A 16,292-nucleotide genomic window follows, 5' to 3' on the forward strand; every position below is an offset into this window, starting at 1 on the left:
TTCCCCTATTTTTATATAATTTGTAAAAATAGACCATTTTGTGATTTTTTATTCATGTTATTTTGTACATAGACTTTTAGATTATCCTCCAAAATTGTTACTTCTAATGTCCAAATTATTCCAAAAAATTGATGTTCCATTAAAATATTTCAGACACTATGTCCAGGGAAATTTAATTTCTTTCTTCTGGTTACTCTATATCTTATAAAAATAGTTTGAGATCAGAATAAAAAAAGACTAGGTCAGCTAAAAGAACTTTAAGATACCATTCCTACAGAGTTTTGGGAAAAGCAAGACTCATCTGTGACTTTATGAGTACTGTTAAAAGGCAGAATTTCAGTGTATTTCACTTTTTTATGATTCTTTTTTCTTTTCTTTTTAAGGCATTCTTTCCTGGAGTTTTTATTACCCACACCACATAGATGGAAAATGAAAGGAATGTGACTGTATTCATTCTACTATGTCTTACATAGAACCCCCAAATGCAAAAACAAAAAAAAATACTGTTTGTCATGTTTTTGGTCTTGTTAACCCTCTCAGGCAACCTGCTCATTGTGGTTGCCATAACTACCAGCCAGTCTCTGAACTCCTCCCTGTACTTCTTCCTGACCCACCTTTCCTTGATGGATGCAATTTACTCTTCTTCTTCAGCTCCTAAGTTGATTGTGGACTCACTTTGGGAGATCAAAACAATCTCCTTTAATGGGTGTATGGCTCAAGTCTATACATAACACATTTTTGGTGCTAATGAGATCATCCTTCTCACAGAGATGGCCTGTGACTGCTACATGACCATCTGCAAACCTCTGCACTACACGGCCATCATGAGCCACAGGCTGTGCCTCCTCCTGCTGGGGGTGGCCTGGACTGGAGGATTTCTCCACGCAACCCTTCAGGTCCTCTTTACAGTCTGACTGCCCTTCTGTGGCCCCAGTGTCATACCACTTCATGTGTGACTTGTACCCTTTGTTAAAGCTTGTCTGCATGGACACTCACATTCTTGATCTCTTTGTTGCTGCCAATAGCGGGTTCATCTGCTTGTTAAACTTCCTCCTCCTGTTGGTCTCCTTTGTGTTCCTCTTATGCTCCCTAAGGACTTACAGTTTGGAGGGGAGGCACAAAGCTCTTTCTACGCGTGTTTCTCACATCACAGTAGTTGCTTAGTCTTTGTGGCCTGCATATTTGTGTATCTTCGCCCAATTACCACTCTGCCCATTGATAAAGCTGTTGCTGTCTTTTATACTATGGTGGCCCCTATGTTAAATTCTTTAATCTATACCCTCAGAAATGCTGAGGTAAAAAATGCTATGAAGAAACACTGGAAGAAAAAACTGACTTCAGAAAATAGTTAAATAGAATCATTAAACATTACAGATAGAAGTAATAGTGGTACTCTAATCCAAGCCTCTTGATTAATATATCGAATCTAACAATGGAATGAATAATACTTGCTGATAGCCACTTAAGCAGAAGAACTAAAGCTTGGGTTGGAATCCAGACTTACTGTCTCCTATCTCTCACTCTCCTTATCACAACTTAATACTTCTCAATCAATAAATACTTATCTATTAACAGGAAATCTGGAAATATCTTCAGAAGCTAAAAAGCACAAATCTAGAGTTTTGAATTGGTCTTATGTAATGAAGGAAATTTATGACCAACCTAAATAGCATATTCAAAAGCAAAGACATTACTTTGCCAACAAAGATCCGTCTAGTCAAGGCTATGGTTTTTCCAGTGGTCATGTATGGATGTGAGAGTTGGACTGTGAAGAAGGCTGAGCATGGAAGAATTGATGATTTTGAACTGTAGTGTTGGAGAAGACTCTTGAGAGTCCCTTGGACTGCAAGAAGATCCAACCAGTCCATTCTAAAGGAAATCAGTCCTGGGTGTTCTTTGAAAGGAATGATGCTAAAGCTGAAACTCCAGTACTTTGGCCACCTCATGCGAAGAGTTGACTCATTGGAAAAGACTCTGATGCTGGGAGGGATTGGGGGCAGGAGGAGAAGGGGACGACAGAGGATGAGATGGCTGGATGTCATCACCGACTCGATGGATGTGAGTTTAAGTGAACTCCGGGAGTTGGTGATGGACAGGGAAGCCTGGTGTGCTGCAGTTCATGGGGTCGCAAAGAGTCGGACACCACTGAGCAACTGAACTGAACTAACATGGAGATGTGTCAGTTACTACTGATTATTAAAAAAAAAAAAAAAGTGCCTAATGATATTCCTTTACTTTGGACTCTGGCCTCAATATAGATATTTTTGTGTGAATTTTCTTGTTCATTAAATCTTGGTTGTACAGTAAAAGAAATACTATTTATGACATGCTTATAAGACTAGCATTGTATTATGTATTTTCCATATTGTGTTAGGTGGGTTTCAGTCAGAAAACAGAGCAGTGATTTGAACTGAAAAAGTTCACATGCAATCATTAATTATGTCAGGGTGCTAACTACAAAAAGGGTAATGAGCTCTGTAAAAAAAAGCCCTTTGACTGAGAAATGAGTATCCAAGGAAGGAATTCATTTAGAATGTGGACTTCCTTCTCAGGCCAGGACTTCACTCTTTGGAGAAAGTGTAGATTTTGCCCATGGATGACCAAACTTCAAGTTAGTGGTAGAACTGAGACACATACTGAGATATGACTCTTTGTCCACATATGTTTACTCATTACACACAACTCTAGGGTGTCTTTTCCAGACAGTCTGGACAGAAATGAGGTAATTAAACTGGTGATATTTATTAAAAAAAAAAAAAAAAAACAACTTCACATAGTTTCCCATTGAGCATGATCAGATGGTCCCAGAGATGACCATTAGTTCATCAGCTGTAACAGTGATCTCTACTCACATTGCACTTCATTGCTTATGCTACTTTAACTTTTTTCTCTTAAAGTTGTAGTTCTTATATCACAAGACAATTTTAATTATCCTTAAAACAGTTAAAAAACTATTCTTTTACCAGTTCTTTTTCACTCTTCCTTTGCATCCATGTACCCATATTCCTCAGACCGGTATGTTTTTGTGCTTTGTTCTGTTGCTAGTCATTGCTGTCAACAGTTGTGGTTATGCAAAACTACACTCACATTTACAATTTTTATGAACAGTTTTGATTTATGAAAATAATAATTGAAAACTTTGGTATCTTTACGTTAAGGTGCCAGCAACATATTATGTAATACTTACATCATATAATTTGGCTTCTAATTTTTAAAATAAATCTGTATAACACTTTATTTTATTAGTTTTTAAAAATTAAAGTTGGCACAAACATTTCTACAAATCCTCATAATTCTTTTTTTTTTTTTTTTTTAAACAATTTTTTTTATTTAAATAATGATAATAGTAAAAATATATCTAGGACTTTCTCTGGTGGTGGTGTGGACAGTGTGGGGTCAGTTCATTTTCAGATAGTTCCTTGATCCAGCTTATACATGTCAAAATCTATAGGCCCCTTCCTATGTAGTCAGTGCTAACTACAGGGTTTTAATCTATTGCACATGTCATTCCAAGGCAGTTCACTCTATTTGTTTTAGCTTCTTCTGTTTGCTGGTCTCTTCAGTGTCTAATTTCCACCCTGACACAAGAGGGTGGTGGTGGACACTTTTTTAGGCTTACTTGTTCATTCGTGCTGTGGGGAGGGAGGAACACTGCAAACAAATAACACTGGTGTGTGCTCGCACTGTCTTGGCCACACTGGGTTTGGCCCCGCTCACGGCGTGTGTGCTTTCCCTGTCTACACTGCTTAGGCTCTAGGTTGCTCTGCTGGGAATTGTCTGAGGCCAGCCCTGGGTTTTATGCACTTCCCAGGTCTAAGCCGCTCAGGTTCAGGTACTTGGGTTCTCCACAAATGTGCAGACTCGGTTGGGCCTGCGTTTTGTGTCCTTCCCACGTCTGAGCAGCTCAAGTGACCAGGTGGTTGGCGAGCGCAGATGCTGCGACTTATCGCCTCACTCGTCCCGGCCGCTCAGTTTTCTGGGTGTAAAACCAGTGCACGTTCTCAGGTGTGCTGTGTGTCTCTTCTGGGGAGCTGATCTCTGGTTATGACCCTCCTGAGGGATGTTGACCATCCAGAATCCCAAGAAGTCTTGGTTAGCAATGAAGCCTGCTTGCAGTTTGGTAGATGATGCCTCTCACCGGCTGCTGCAATTGCCCCCTTCCGGCTCTGGCTGCCTTCCCCTGCCTGTCTCTGGCAGGGGATGGGCTGGTCCACAGTGGACTAGCTCTGATCAGTCTGTTGTTATGTGAGTGGGCCTTGGAGGTAGTTCAGTTCAGTTCAGTCACTCAGTCATGTACGACTCTTTGCAACCCCATGAATTGCAGCATGCCAGGCCTCCCTGTCCATCACCAACTCCCGGAGTTTACTCAGACTCATGTCCATTGAGTTGATGATCCCATCCAGTCATCTCATTCTCTGTCATCCCCTTCTCCTCCTGTTCCAAATCCCTCCCAGCATCAGAGACTTCCCTGGTGGTCTAGTGGTTAGGATTCGGCGCTCTCATAATTCTTTTTTAAAATTAATTTTAATCAGAGTATAGTTGCTCTACAATATTGTGTTAGTTTCTTGCTCTACAGAAAAATGAATCAATCATACATATACGTATATCCCTTCCTTTTTGGATTTCCTTTCCAAACTAAATAGAGTTCTCTGAGTTATACAGTGGGTTCTTATTATTTGTTTTATGCATAGTAGAGTGTATATGTCAGTCCCAATCTCCCAATTCTTTCCACTCCCCCTTCCCCACTTTGTAACCATAATTTTGTTCTCTATATGTGTGACTCTATTTTTGCTTTGCAAATAAGTTCATCTGTACCATTTTTTAAATTAGACATGTAAGTGATATTATTCAGTTTGTTTTCCTCTTTCTGACTTCACTCTGTATGAGAGTCTCTAGGTGCATCCACATCTCTGTGAATGGCACTATTTCATTTTTTATAATATTCCATTGTATATATATATACCACGTATTCTTTATCCATTCCTCTGTTGATAGATGTTTAGGTTGCTTCTATGTCCTGGCTATTGTAAATAGTGCTGTAATGAACACTGGGGTGCATGCATCCCTTCAAATTGTGGTTTTCTCTGGATATATTCCTTGGAGTTGGAACACTGAATCATATGGTAGTTTTAGTTTTTTTAAGGGACCTCATACTGATTTTCATAGCAGCTGTACAAATTTCTATTCCCCACACATTTCATGGTACCTTGTCCTTCCACTATTTTATAATTTATAACACCTTGTTGTAATTTTTTACTCCCTCTTGGGAGTTTCTCAATGAATCTTAAGCTTTTTGAAGGCAGAATCCAGGTCTCTCTCTCTCTCTTTTTTTTTTTTTTTTAACCCTTGAAACCCTAGCAATTATCAATGTCTGATACATTCTGTGTGCCCCAAATGTTTGTTACCTAATGAATTAAGACAAAAAAGAATAAAAGGAGTGCATTTATCTTGAAATTGCTTTGTACGTAGACAGAGCCATGTATTTTTAAAAACAGATTGTAATAATGAAATGTTACTGAAAAGTAAATAGGTTAACTGAAGAATATAGCTTAAAGAGCTCGTATTAATAAGATAAAAACGTCTTGCTCAGAGCAGGAAGAATATTAAGGTAAACTATTCATCCATATGCTGAGAAGTGTAGTTTAAATTTCTTTCTCATCCTCAGTTTAAACAGGAATTAAGCAAATTGTAGTTCCCCCTGAGGTCAAGCAAGACTTTTCCTTGAAGGTGAATCAACTTAAAGTATAAATGAATTCCCTAGCCTCTAGTACTACTTTTTGGACTTCATTTTAGCTAATTTAATTGTTTCCTTTATATATTTACCCACACATTCAATATTTATCATGCATATGATATTGTGCTATCTTGTACAAACTATTGCTATATAGTAGGCATGTACTTTATGGTACTTTACAGAGTGTGACTGTATATGTCAAAAATAGAAATTCTTTTCTGACATCAAAATGTTATTTTATTTGAGTCATTACTCTTCCTGATGTGTTACCAGCAGAGCATGGGTTATATGAGCAATACTACATGGTGTTGAAGGCTACAAGGAAATTTGGAAATGGTGTAATATTCCTTATCTACCCCTCAGAGGTAGACAGGGCCAGTGCATTTATAGCATTAAATAGTTACATACTATAATATTGCAGGTACCATGTGACTATCAATTGTGATATATAAAAACAAGCACAGTTATTAATGACAAATTATTAGATTTTTAGTGATAATGATCTAAAATATACACTATTAAGCACAGGTCCTGGCTCAGTACATGGTTAGTAGTACAGTTATCTAAACATTCTGTCTTCATTGCCTGGAAGTTAATTGATGTTCAGTGCCTGACCTAGGAAATTAGTCAATTTTGATTACTGGCTTGCCAATACATCTGCTTTGATGCTTTCCTCTTTTTGACACTTTTTAATACTTTCCTTTTTCTGCTTCCCAGGTGGTGCCAGTGGTAAAGAATCTGCCTGACAATGCAGGATATTCAAGAGACACAGTTTCAATCCCTGGGTCAGGAAGATTCCCCTGGAGTAGGAATGGCAACCCACTCCACTATTCTTGTTTGGGAATCACATGGACAGAGAGGGACCTACACTCCATGGGGTTACAAAGAATTGTACAGGATTGAGCATGTATGTATGCACACAAATCTTTATGCATACCTCCTTTGGTTTATTATAGAGAATATTTGTTATTGTTCAGTCACCCAGTTATGTCCAACTCTTTGCAATGCCATGGACTGCAGCACACCAGGCCTCCCTGTCCCTCATCATAACCCAGAGTTTGCTCAAGTTGATGTTTATTGAATCAGTGATGCCACACAGCCATCACATCCTCTGATGCCCTCTTCTTCTTTGCCCTCAATCTCTCCCATCATCAGGGACTTTTCCAATGAGTTGTCTCGAGTTTCAGCTTCAGTATCAGTCCTTCAAGTGAATATTCATGATTGATCTCTCTTAAGAATGACTGGTTTGATCTCCTTTCTGTCCAAGGGACTTTTAGGAGTCTGGAGTCTTCTCCAGAACCACAGCTTGAAGACATCGATTCTTTGGCATCCTGCCTTCTTTATGGTACAGATCTCACAATCGTATGTGACCACTGGGAAGACCATAGCCTTGACTCTCTGGACGTTTGTTGGCAGAGTAATGTCTCTGCTTTTTAATACACTGTCTAGTTAGTCATAGCTTTTCTTCCAAGAATCAAGTGTCTTTTAATTTCATGGCTGAAGTCACCAACTGCAGTGATTTTGGAACCCAAGAAAATAAAGTCTGTCACTGTTTTCATTGTTTCCCCTCGTATTTGCCATGAAGTGATGGGACCAGATGCCATGATCTTAGTTTTCTGAATGTTGAGTTTTAAGATGACTTTTTCAGTCTCTTCTTTCAATTTCATCAAGAGGATCTTCAGTTCTTCTTCACTTTCTGCCATAAGGGTGGTGTCATCTGCATATCTGAGGTTATTGATATTTCTCCCAGCAATCTTAATTCCAGCTTGTGCTTCATCGAGCCTAGCATTTCATGTGATTTACTCTGCATAGAAGTTAAATAAGCAGGGTGACAATATACAGCCTTGACCTACTCCTTTCTGAATTTGGAACCAGTCCATTGTTCCATGCCAGTTCTAACTGTTGCTTCTTGATCTGCATACATATTTCTCAGAAAGCAGTTAAGGTAGTCTGGTATTCCCACATCTTGATGATTATTATATGTCAGGCAAATACTTTGTATAATATAACTACATATATAATAAATAAAATTCCTGTTTAATATCAAAATGTTCTTTTGAGTCATCATTTTTTATGATTGTTTTTCAACCTAAGGTGGTGTCATGAGCAGTACTAGACATTCTGAAACCTACAATAAAATAGGGAAAAATTGTGCAATCTTCATTCAACTGTTAGAGAAGTTCAATGATGCATTGCCTTTATAGCTATGAAATAAGTATATACTATATAATGTGACAGTCAACATACCACTGTCAACAATGGTATATAGAGTTACTAGTGAAAATTAATGCAAAAAGAAAAATAATTAAATCTTGCCATTTGTGACAATAGGAATGGATCTAGAGGGTATTATACTGGTATATTGTGGCCAGAATACTGGATTGGGTAGCCATTCCCTTCTCCAGGGTATCTTCTCAACCCAGTGATTGAACCCAGGTCTCTCACATTTCAGACAGATTCTCTACCAGCTGAGCAACTATTAATTATATTACCTTTCCATCATAATTACAGGAGAGTGCAATTAAGATTATGGTCTGGAAAATCAATCATATTCTTATTACTGTCTCTTCAGTATGTCTGTTTTAATATCTTACCCTTTCTGCATATTTCCTCACTTTCCTGCTTCTTAGGATTCCTGTAAAGATTACTGCTCAAAACCAAACTACTTAGCATTTTAAAAATTTTATTAGAAAGAAAGTCTATGAATTCACATTCATGGTTGCTGTTGTAAAACTTAATGTCAATTTGGTAGAATTTTCTATGTATGAAATAAATAGTACTGGGTTATATTTTTCTCCTTTTGTGCAGCTATTTCTGTTCCATTCAATGAAAAATACTATAATTTTATGTAGTTAATTTCTTTATCCCTTAAGTAGTTCTTACTGAGCTCATCCAACATGTCATTTTGACATTTGCCTGGTGGGCTACATAGTCCGTGGTGTCACAAAGAGTCAGACACAACTGAGCGACTAACACTAATCAGTGTTGAGTTCTAGGTACATTTATCTGTCAGCTGAAATAACTTTCCTACTGCATAATTTCTTAATGGCATTTTTCATCTGGTCATTTCTCAAGGTATAAATTAAGGGATTTAACATGGGAGTTATCGTAGTGTGGAATACAGCAACTGCTTTATCAATAGGTAAAGTAGCTGCAGGTCTCATGTACACAAATGTGCAGGGCACAAAGAATAAGACAACCACTGTGACGTGGGAGATGCAGGTGGAGAGGGCTTTGTGTCCTGCCTCCAAACTGTAGGTCTTTAGGGAGTAAAGGATGGCCACATAGGAGACAAGCAAGAGAAAGAAGTTTAACAGACAGATTAAACCACTGTTGGCAGCAACAAAGAGCCCTAGAGTGTTTGTATCAGTGCAAGCAAGTTTGAGCAAAGGGTTCAGATCACACATAAAGTGATTTATGACATTTGAGCCACAGAAGGGTAAGTGGAAAATAAAGAGGATCTGTATGAATCCATGAAGAAAGCCTCCCACCCATGCCACTCCCACTAGGAGCCCACACACCCACCAGTTCATGATGGTTGTATAGTGCAAGGGCTTGTAGATGGCCACATAGCAGTCATAGGCCATCACAGTGAGCAGGATTATCTCAGCACCTCCAAAGAAATGTTCCCCAAAGATTTGGGTCATGCAACCATTAAATAGGATAGTCTTCTTTTCATACCGTGAATCTGCAATCAGTTTGGGGGTACTTACAGAGGAATAGCAGGCATCAACAAAGGAGAGATGGGCCAGGACAAAGTACATGGGAGACCTCAGTGATGAACTGACATTTATGGCGACCACAATGAGCACATTTGCTACCACAGTGGTGAGGTAGATGACCAGAAACATAGCAAATACAATTTTCTGCATCTTTGGATTCTCTGTGAGCCCCAGTAGAACAAACTCTGTCATGTTCCTGTTCTCCATGTGTTTCATAACGGTTCATTTCATTACCTTAAAGAAAACCGCAATTTTCATTCATGCAACTTTGAATTTATTACACTCCATTCCAATAAGTGATAAATGCCCAGGATACAATGAGTGTGGATTCTTTTGAGTTTATTTGACAAATAAAACATTCTAAGATTTTAAGATTACTCCTGTAACCACATGAGGGAGAGCTTTATCTTCTGAGATATCTCAAGTTACTACTAAACTGAAGTAGATTTCCCAAATAATGGCAGATATGTCTGAAAGGAGTCAGAAAATGGACATAAAACCCATGAATAGAAAGTTTAGGAAGTTTCTTTTTACTCTCTAATAAACGGGAAATTTTGAAAGGTTGTTAATATGAGTAGAGGGATGGAAGGAATTTGATCAAGAGGGAATCTTGTATGTTATTCTAGTAAAGATCTTTATGTATCTTAGATGAAGCTGGCTGAGTTTCACTAAAGGGATGAAAGATGGAGACAGAAACAACAGAAGCTTCTTATAAGAGTTGGAAAAGGAGTAACAGGAAGATGGTGATGGGAATATAAAAAAAAATGAATACAAGATCTAATTAAAAGTATTTATAATGCATGTTGACTAAATCTAATCACTTAGCAATAATATAAGTCTTATAAGTTAGTCACTCAGTCATGTCCAACTCTTTGCAAACCCATGGACTGTAGCCTGCCAGGCTCCTCTGTTCTTGAAATTCTCTACTCAAGAATACCGGGGTGGGTTGAAATTTCCTTCTCCAGGGGAATCTTCCCAAACCAAGTACCAAACCCAGGTCTCCTGCATTGCAGGCAGATACTCAACCACTGAGCCACCAGCGAAGCCCATGAATGATTGGGTAGCTTAGTAGGTTAGTGGTAAAAAATCTTCCTGCTAATGAAGGAGACTCCCATGTTCAGTCCCTGGGAAGATTTAGAAAGATCTCCTAGAGAAGGAAATGGCAACCCATTCTCATATTCTTACCTGTAAATCACCTGGACAGATGAAACTTTCAGGCTACAGACCATGGGGTTGTAAAGAGTGACTAAACAGCAACAAGAATGAATGATTTCTGTGTGCATGGTGTAGTAGCACATGTTTCATACCCTCACTTCCTTTTCTTAGCAATAACAACCTGTGCAGTTGATATCGTATCATCCATTCTGCAGGTGAAGAAGCAATGTCATAGACTAATGTTAGCAGTTGTAATAACAATGCTTACACTAAAACTGCACACTTACTGTGGTTTTAAGTGCTTATGCAGACATGTAACCCTCAGTCCAAACTTAAAAGATCCTCACTACTATCATTTTTATACTGATTTTATACATTAGGAAAGAGAAGCATAGAGAAATTTAGGATTCTGTCCACCACCAAGTGGTTAACAATGGGCAGGGCCAACATTAAGTCTCAGGTTAATCTTATTTATTAATTTTCTCTTCAAAATTTTAACCTATACCCAACATTGTTAAGTTATGATAGACAATGTTGAGCTAGTAATCTCATTTTGATAATAATTCAAATTACTTTAATACTACTTCAGAAGCAAGTTTATACAGAATGATTTCATTAGCTCACACACACACACACGATGACATCTTTGAACTCTCAAAAAATAAGTAAAATGTGATATTGCATTCATTGAATGGTCCTTCCATATTGACTTTTCCCTCAGGCCTAACTCTCCATTCTTCCACTTCAAAGACTGGGACCCCAGATTTCTCTGTGAAATGTTAAAAAATAAATATTGTTTGAGCATCAGAAAAACCTGATTCAAATCCTGGTTCTTCTGAATGCAACCTCTTTCATCTAAGGTACATTTCTTTGTCACCTTGTTTTTCTCAGCTAGAAATTTATAATAATGATACCCACCTCATAGATCATCATGATGATTGAGGGAATATGTATGAACATGTCCACAGATGCAATGGTGCATGGATGCAAAAAAAGAGCTTTTAGTTACTTCTGTAACTGTGTATGCACCTGTGGGATAGGAAGAATTAACAATTGGAGAAATAATGCAGAGAACTGTTTAACTGTGCAATGAGCTCCAGAAGAATCACCGCCAATTTTACTCTCAAAGACACAATGGAGACTCATCTCATCCTTAGCAATTTTTCTCACGAGAACCTCCATATTTGTGTTTGATGAAACTGATGATGATTTATGTCACTAATATTTGTAATTTACTCTTTTATATATGTGAAATGTATTTAAATTTTGTTTTAATCCTCATCAATAGTTTTGCTTACTAAAAGAGAAGTCTCATGACAAAGCCTAGATCACAATGCCAGAGAGCTGGGAGCCTACAATTTGTTTAACCTCTAAAATATCCAGCTTTCAAATTAAGTTAATAATATCACAAGCTACCTTTTGAAAAATTGGAATGAAGATGAAATATTCTATGACCATATCTGAAAAGTGCTGAAAAATAATGAATATTATACATGGCAAGTAATAATCTATAATAAATATTGGTACTATTGAAAAACTTACCTCAGCACTCTTAGATGATTTTAGTGATGTTTGAGGTGCCCAGAAAAAAAATCCTATATTAAACTGACTGATTCGTATAATAAGTAACTTTCATTATGAAAAATGTCACACTTGAGCAGAGCCTATTCACACAACTGTGAAATGAGCAATTGTTAAGAAATTGTATATCTTCAATATATGTACTTTTTTAGGAATATTGATTATACCTCAATAAATCTGTTTAAAAAATGGAAGCCTTCTTAGAAATCAAAACATTTCCACCTAGCTTAAAGCCTCAAAATTTATTCAAGATCTGTTGAAATCTGTTCACTTGTTTGAATTTAGAAGAGATTCAGTTAAAACACTATGGAAAAGTGATCTTAAACAAATCTCTCTGGTCCCACAGGGCAAGAGGCAGAGAGTGTGGAGAAAGCATATTCAAACAGTTCACTGTGCTCATGATGAATCTTGCTTTGGAGAAGTGAGCTACAAGACCAGTCATTTTCACCTTGTCCTTTATTGCTGTTTACAGAGATTTCCCTAAGGTTCAGGGACCTTGTCTTGCAGTTGTTGCTTTCTCTCTGAGGAATTATCTCTGATGGAAAGGCTTTGCCTTAGAAGCAGGTATTCAGGAGTGACATATTAGAGATTCACCCATTCTTTAGCAAACAATTAAATTCTCTACACCGGAAACTAAGTTTATGGGAGTCCCTTTGCCTGAACCTGGATTGTTAAGAAAAATGAGCATCATGTAATAACAAGGGGGCACAACCCCAGTGTGTGGACCTGTGATGTAATTTTCTCATTGAATCAAGTCATGGAAGAGTTCCTATTTTGTTGTGAATACTAAATCCTTATTGGAAACTACAGCCAATTCCTTGAGATCCAGATCAATGAGGGTACAAAATTAATGAGAATCATTTGAAGTTCTTGAATCTGAAAATGTTTTTCTCTCTCTGCCTCATTTTTTGAAGTATCACGGAGAAATAAAATTGTGTGTGTGAAGGTATATAATGATATTTTGATATAAGTATTCAAAGATGACTCGTAAGAGTCCCTTGGACAGCAAGGAAATCAAACCTGTCAGTACTAAAGGGAATCATCCCTGAATATTCATTGGAAGGACTACTGCTGAAGCTAAAGCTCCAATACTTTGGCCAACTGATATGAAGAGCCTACTTACTGGAAAAGACCCTCATGCTGGGAAAGACTGTGGGCAGGAGGAGATGGGGGTGACAGAGGATAAGATGGTTGCATAGCATCATCAACTTAATGGACATGAGTTTGAGCAAACTCCTGGACATAGTGAAGGGCACAGAAGCCTGGTGTGCTGCAGTCCTTGGGGCTGTAAAGAGTTGGACACGACTTAGCAACTGAACAGCAACAACAATATACCTTGTTAAGTAATTGCCACAATCAACTATTTTATATGTTCACGACTTATACTGTTACTAATTTACTTGGGGTTCTTCTATGTCTTGGCTATTATAAATAATGCTGCAATGAACATAGAGTGCATATGTGTTTCCTGATTGAACGTGAATGAATATGTCTTCTTTGGAAAAATGTCTATTCAGGTGCTCTCCTCATTTTGTAAAAACCGGAATGTTTGTTTTCTTGATGTATGAGTTGTATGAGTTTTTTTTTTTTTTATTGTGGATATTAACCTCTTATCAAATATATTGTTTGCAAATATATTCTCTCACTTAGTAGGCCTTTGGACTGCAAGGAGATCCAGCCAGTCCATTTTAAAGGAGATCAACCCTGGGTATTCTTTGGAAGGAATGAGGCTAAAGCTGAAACTCCAGTACTTTGGCCACTTCATGGGAAGAGTTGACTCATTGGAAAAGACTCTGATGCTGGGAGGGATTGGGGACAGGAGGAAAAGGGGACGATAGAGGATGAGCTGGCTGGATGGCATCACTGACTCGATGGATGTGAGTCTGAGTGTACTCTGGGAGTTGGTGATGGACAGGGAGGCCTGGCGTGCTGTGATTCATGGAGTCACAAAGAGTCGAACACGACTGAGCGACTGAAATGAACTGAACTGAACTGAGTAGGCCTTTTGATTTGTTGATAGTTTCCTTCACTGTGAAAAAGGTTTTTACTTTAATGTATCCTCATCTGTTTAACTTTCCTTTTGTTTCTTTTGCCAAAGGAAACATATCCAAAAATTATTGATAAGATCATTGTCAAATAGTGTACAGTTTATATTTTCTTCTAGGAGTTTTATCATTCCAGGTCTTATATCCAAGTATTTAATCCATTTAGAATTTATTTTTGTTCATGGTGTGAGAGAGTGGTTAATTTGATCCATCTTGTAGCTTTCCAGTTTTTCCAACATTATTTATTGAAGAGATTGTCTTTTCCCCTTGCCTCCTTTGTCATGGATTAACTGATCATATAACTGTAGGTCCTTTTTTGGGCTCTCTAGTTTGTTTCATTGATAATGGTATATGCTTTTATGTTTAAGTCATACTGTTTGATTACTATAGGTTTGTAGTATAATTTGAAATCAGGGAGTGTGCTACTTCTACATTGTTCTTTCTCAAGACTGTTCTGGCTATTCAGGGTATTTACATTTTCATATAAATTTTAAACTATTTATCCTAGTTCTGTGAAAAATAGCAGTGGTATTTAGGAAGACATTTCATTGAACCTGTAGATTGCCTTGAATAGTATTGTGATTTTAATAATATTAATTCTTCTAGTTCATGAACATGATATATATTTACATGTATCTGTATAGTTTGCAGTTTCTTTCATCAGTCTATTACAGCTTACCAAGTCCAGATCTTTTACCTCCTTAATTAAATTTATTCCTTGATATTTTATTCTTTATCAAGTAATTGTAAATTGGATTGTTCTCTTAATTTCTAATTCTGATGATTTGTTGCTAGTGTGTTGAAGAAATGCAACAGATTTCTGTATATTAATTTTGTATGCTGAAACTTGACCAAATTCATTGATGAGCTCTAGTAGGTTTTCAAAATTTTTCTATATATATTGTCATATCAGATTCAGTGACAGTTTTAGTTCTTCCTTTCTAATTTGGATTTCTTTTATTTCTTTTCTCTGATTGTTATGGGTAGAATTTCCAGCAAATAATAAATGTGGCAAGAGTGAACATCCTTGTCTCTTTTCCTTATCTTAGAGAAAATAATTTCTGTGTATAACATTATACATTGAGTATAATGTTAGCTGTGGGAATATCATGAATGGCCTGTATTACATTGAGATTTGTTTCCTCTGTTCCCACTTTCTGAAGAGTTTTTGTCACAAATGGGTGAAGAGCTTTGTCAAAAGCTTTCTTTGCCTATATTAAGGTGATTAAATGATTTTTAGTCCTCAATTTGTTAACATGGTATATCACATTGACTGCTTTGCTGATATTGAACAATCCTTATATCTCTGGGATAACTCCTATTTGATCATGGTGTATGATCCTTTAAACTTATATTGAATTTAGTTGCTGATATCTTGTTGAAGAATTTTGCATCTAGGTTCATCAGTATATTGGCCTGTAATTTTCTCCTTTTTTAGTGATATTTTTGTCTGGTTTTGGGTGATGTGGGCCTCATAGAGTGAATTCAGAACCACCCCTTTCTCTGTTAATTTTTTGAAATAGTTTCAGAAAGACAGGTACTAACTCTTCACTAAATATTTGGTACAACTTACCTGTGAAGTAATCTGGTCCTGGACTTTTTTACTTTTAATTGAAAGTGTGTGTTAGTTGCTCAGTTATGTCTGACTCTTGGTGACCCTATGAACTGTAGCCTCCCAGGCTCCTCTGTCCATGGAATTCTTCAGGCAAGAATACTGGAGTGGGTTGCCACTTTCTCCTTGAGGGGATATTCTCAACCCAATAATCAAACCCCAGTCTCTTTCTATGAAGGCAGATTCTTAACCACTGAAACACCAAAGCTTTAATTTTTTTAAATTACTGATTTAATTTAATTACTGGTAATTGATATTTTCATATTTCTTGTCTTTTTTCCTGGTTCAGTCTTGCAGGATTGTGCATTTCTAGGAATTTGTCCATTTCTTCTAAGTTGTTTATTTTATTGGCATAAAATTGTTTGTAGTAATCTCACCTAAAGATAGACATCCTGGAATGTGAAGTCAAGTGGGCCTTAGGAAGAATCACTGCAAACAAAGCT

General features: G+C 37.3%; 1 protein-coding gene and 1 pseudogene across 1 annotated transcript; one reads left to right on the plus strand and one right to left on the minus strand.

Annotated features, from left to right (window-relative positions):
• The first annotated feature begins 422 nt into the window (after window positions 1-422).
• LOC147357210 (olfactory receptor 4C12-like) lies at window positions 423-1,352 on the plus strand (annotated as a pseudogene).
• A 7,384-nt stretch (window positions 1,353-8,736) lies between these two features.
• Window positions 8,737-9,672, minus strand: LOC147357211 (olfactory receptor 4C46-like). The gene has a single exon (XM_086341944.1). The coding sequence runs from the start codon at window positions 9,670-9,672 to the stop codon at window positions 8,737-8,739; it is 936 nt and encodes a 311-aa protein (XP_086198070.1).
• Between the last annotated feature and the right edge of the window lie 6,620 nt (window positions 9,673-16,292).

Source organism: Bos grunniens, chromosome 15, assembly GCF_055505025.1.
Source record: "Bos grunniens cultivar Pamir isolate PY7600 chromosome 15, Bosgru_T2T1.0, whole genome shotgun sequence".
In the NCBI taxonomy this organism is placed as follows: domain Eukaryota; kingdom Metazoa; phylum Chordata; class Mammalia; order Artiodactyla; family Bovidae; genus Bos; species Bos grunniens.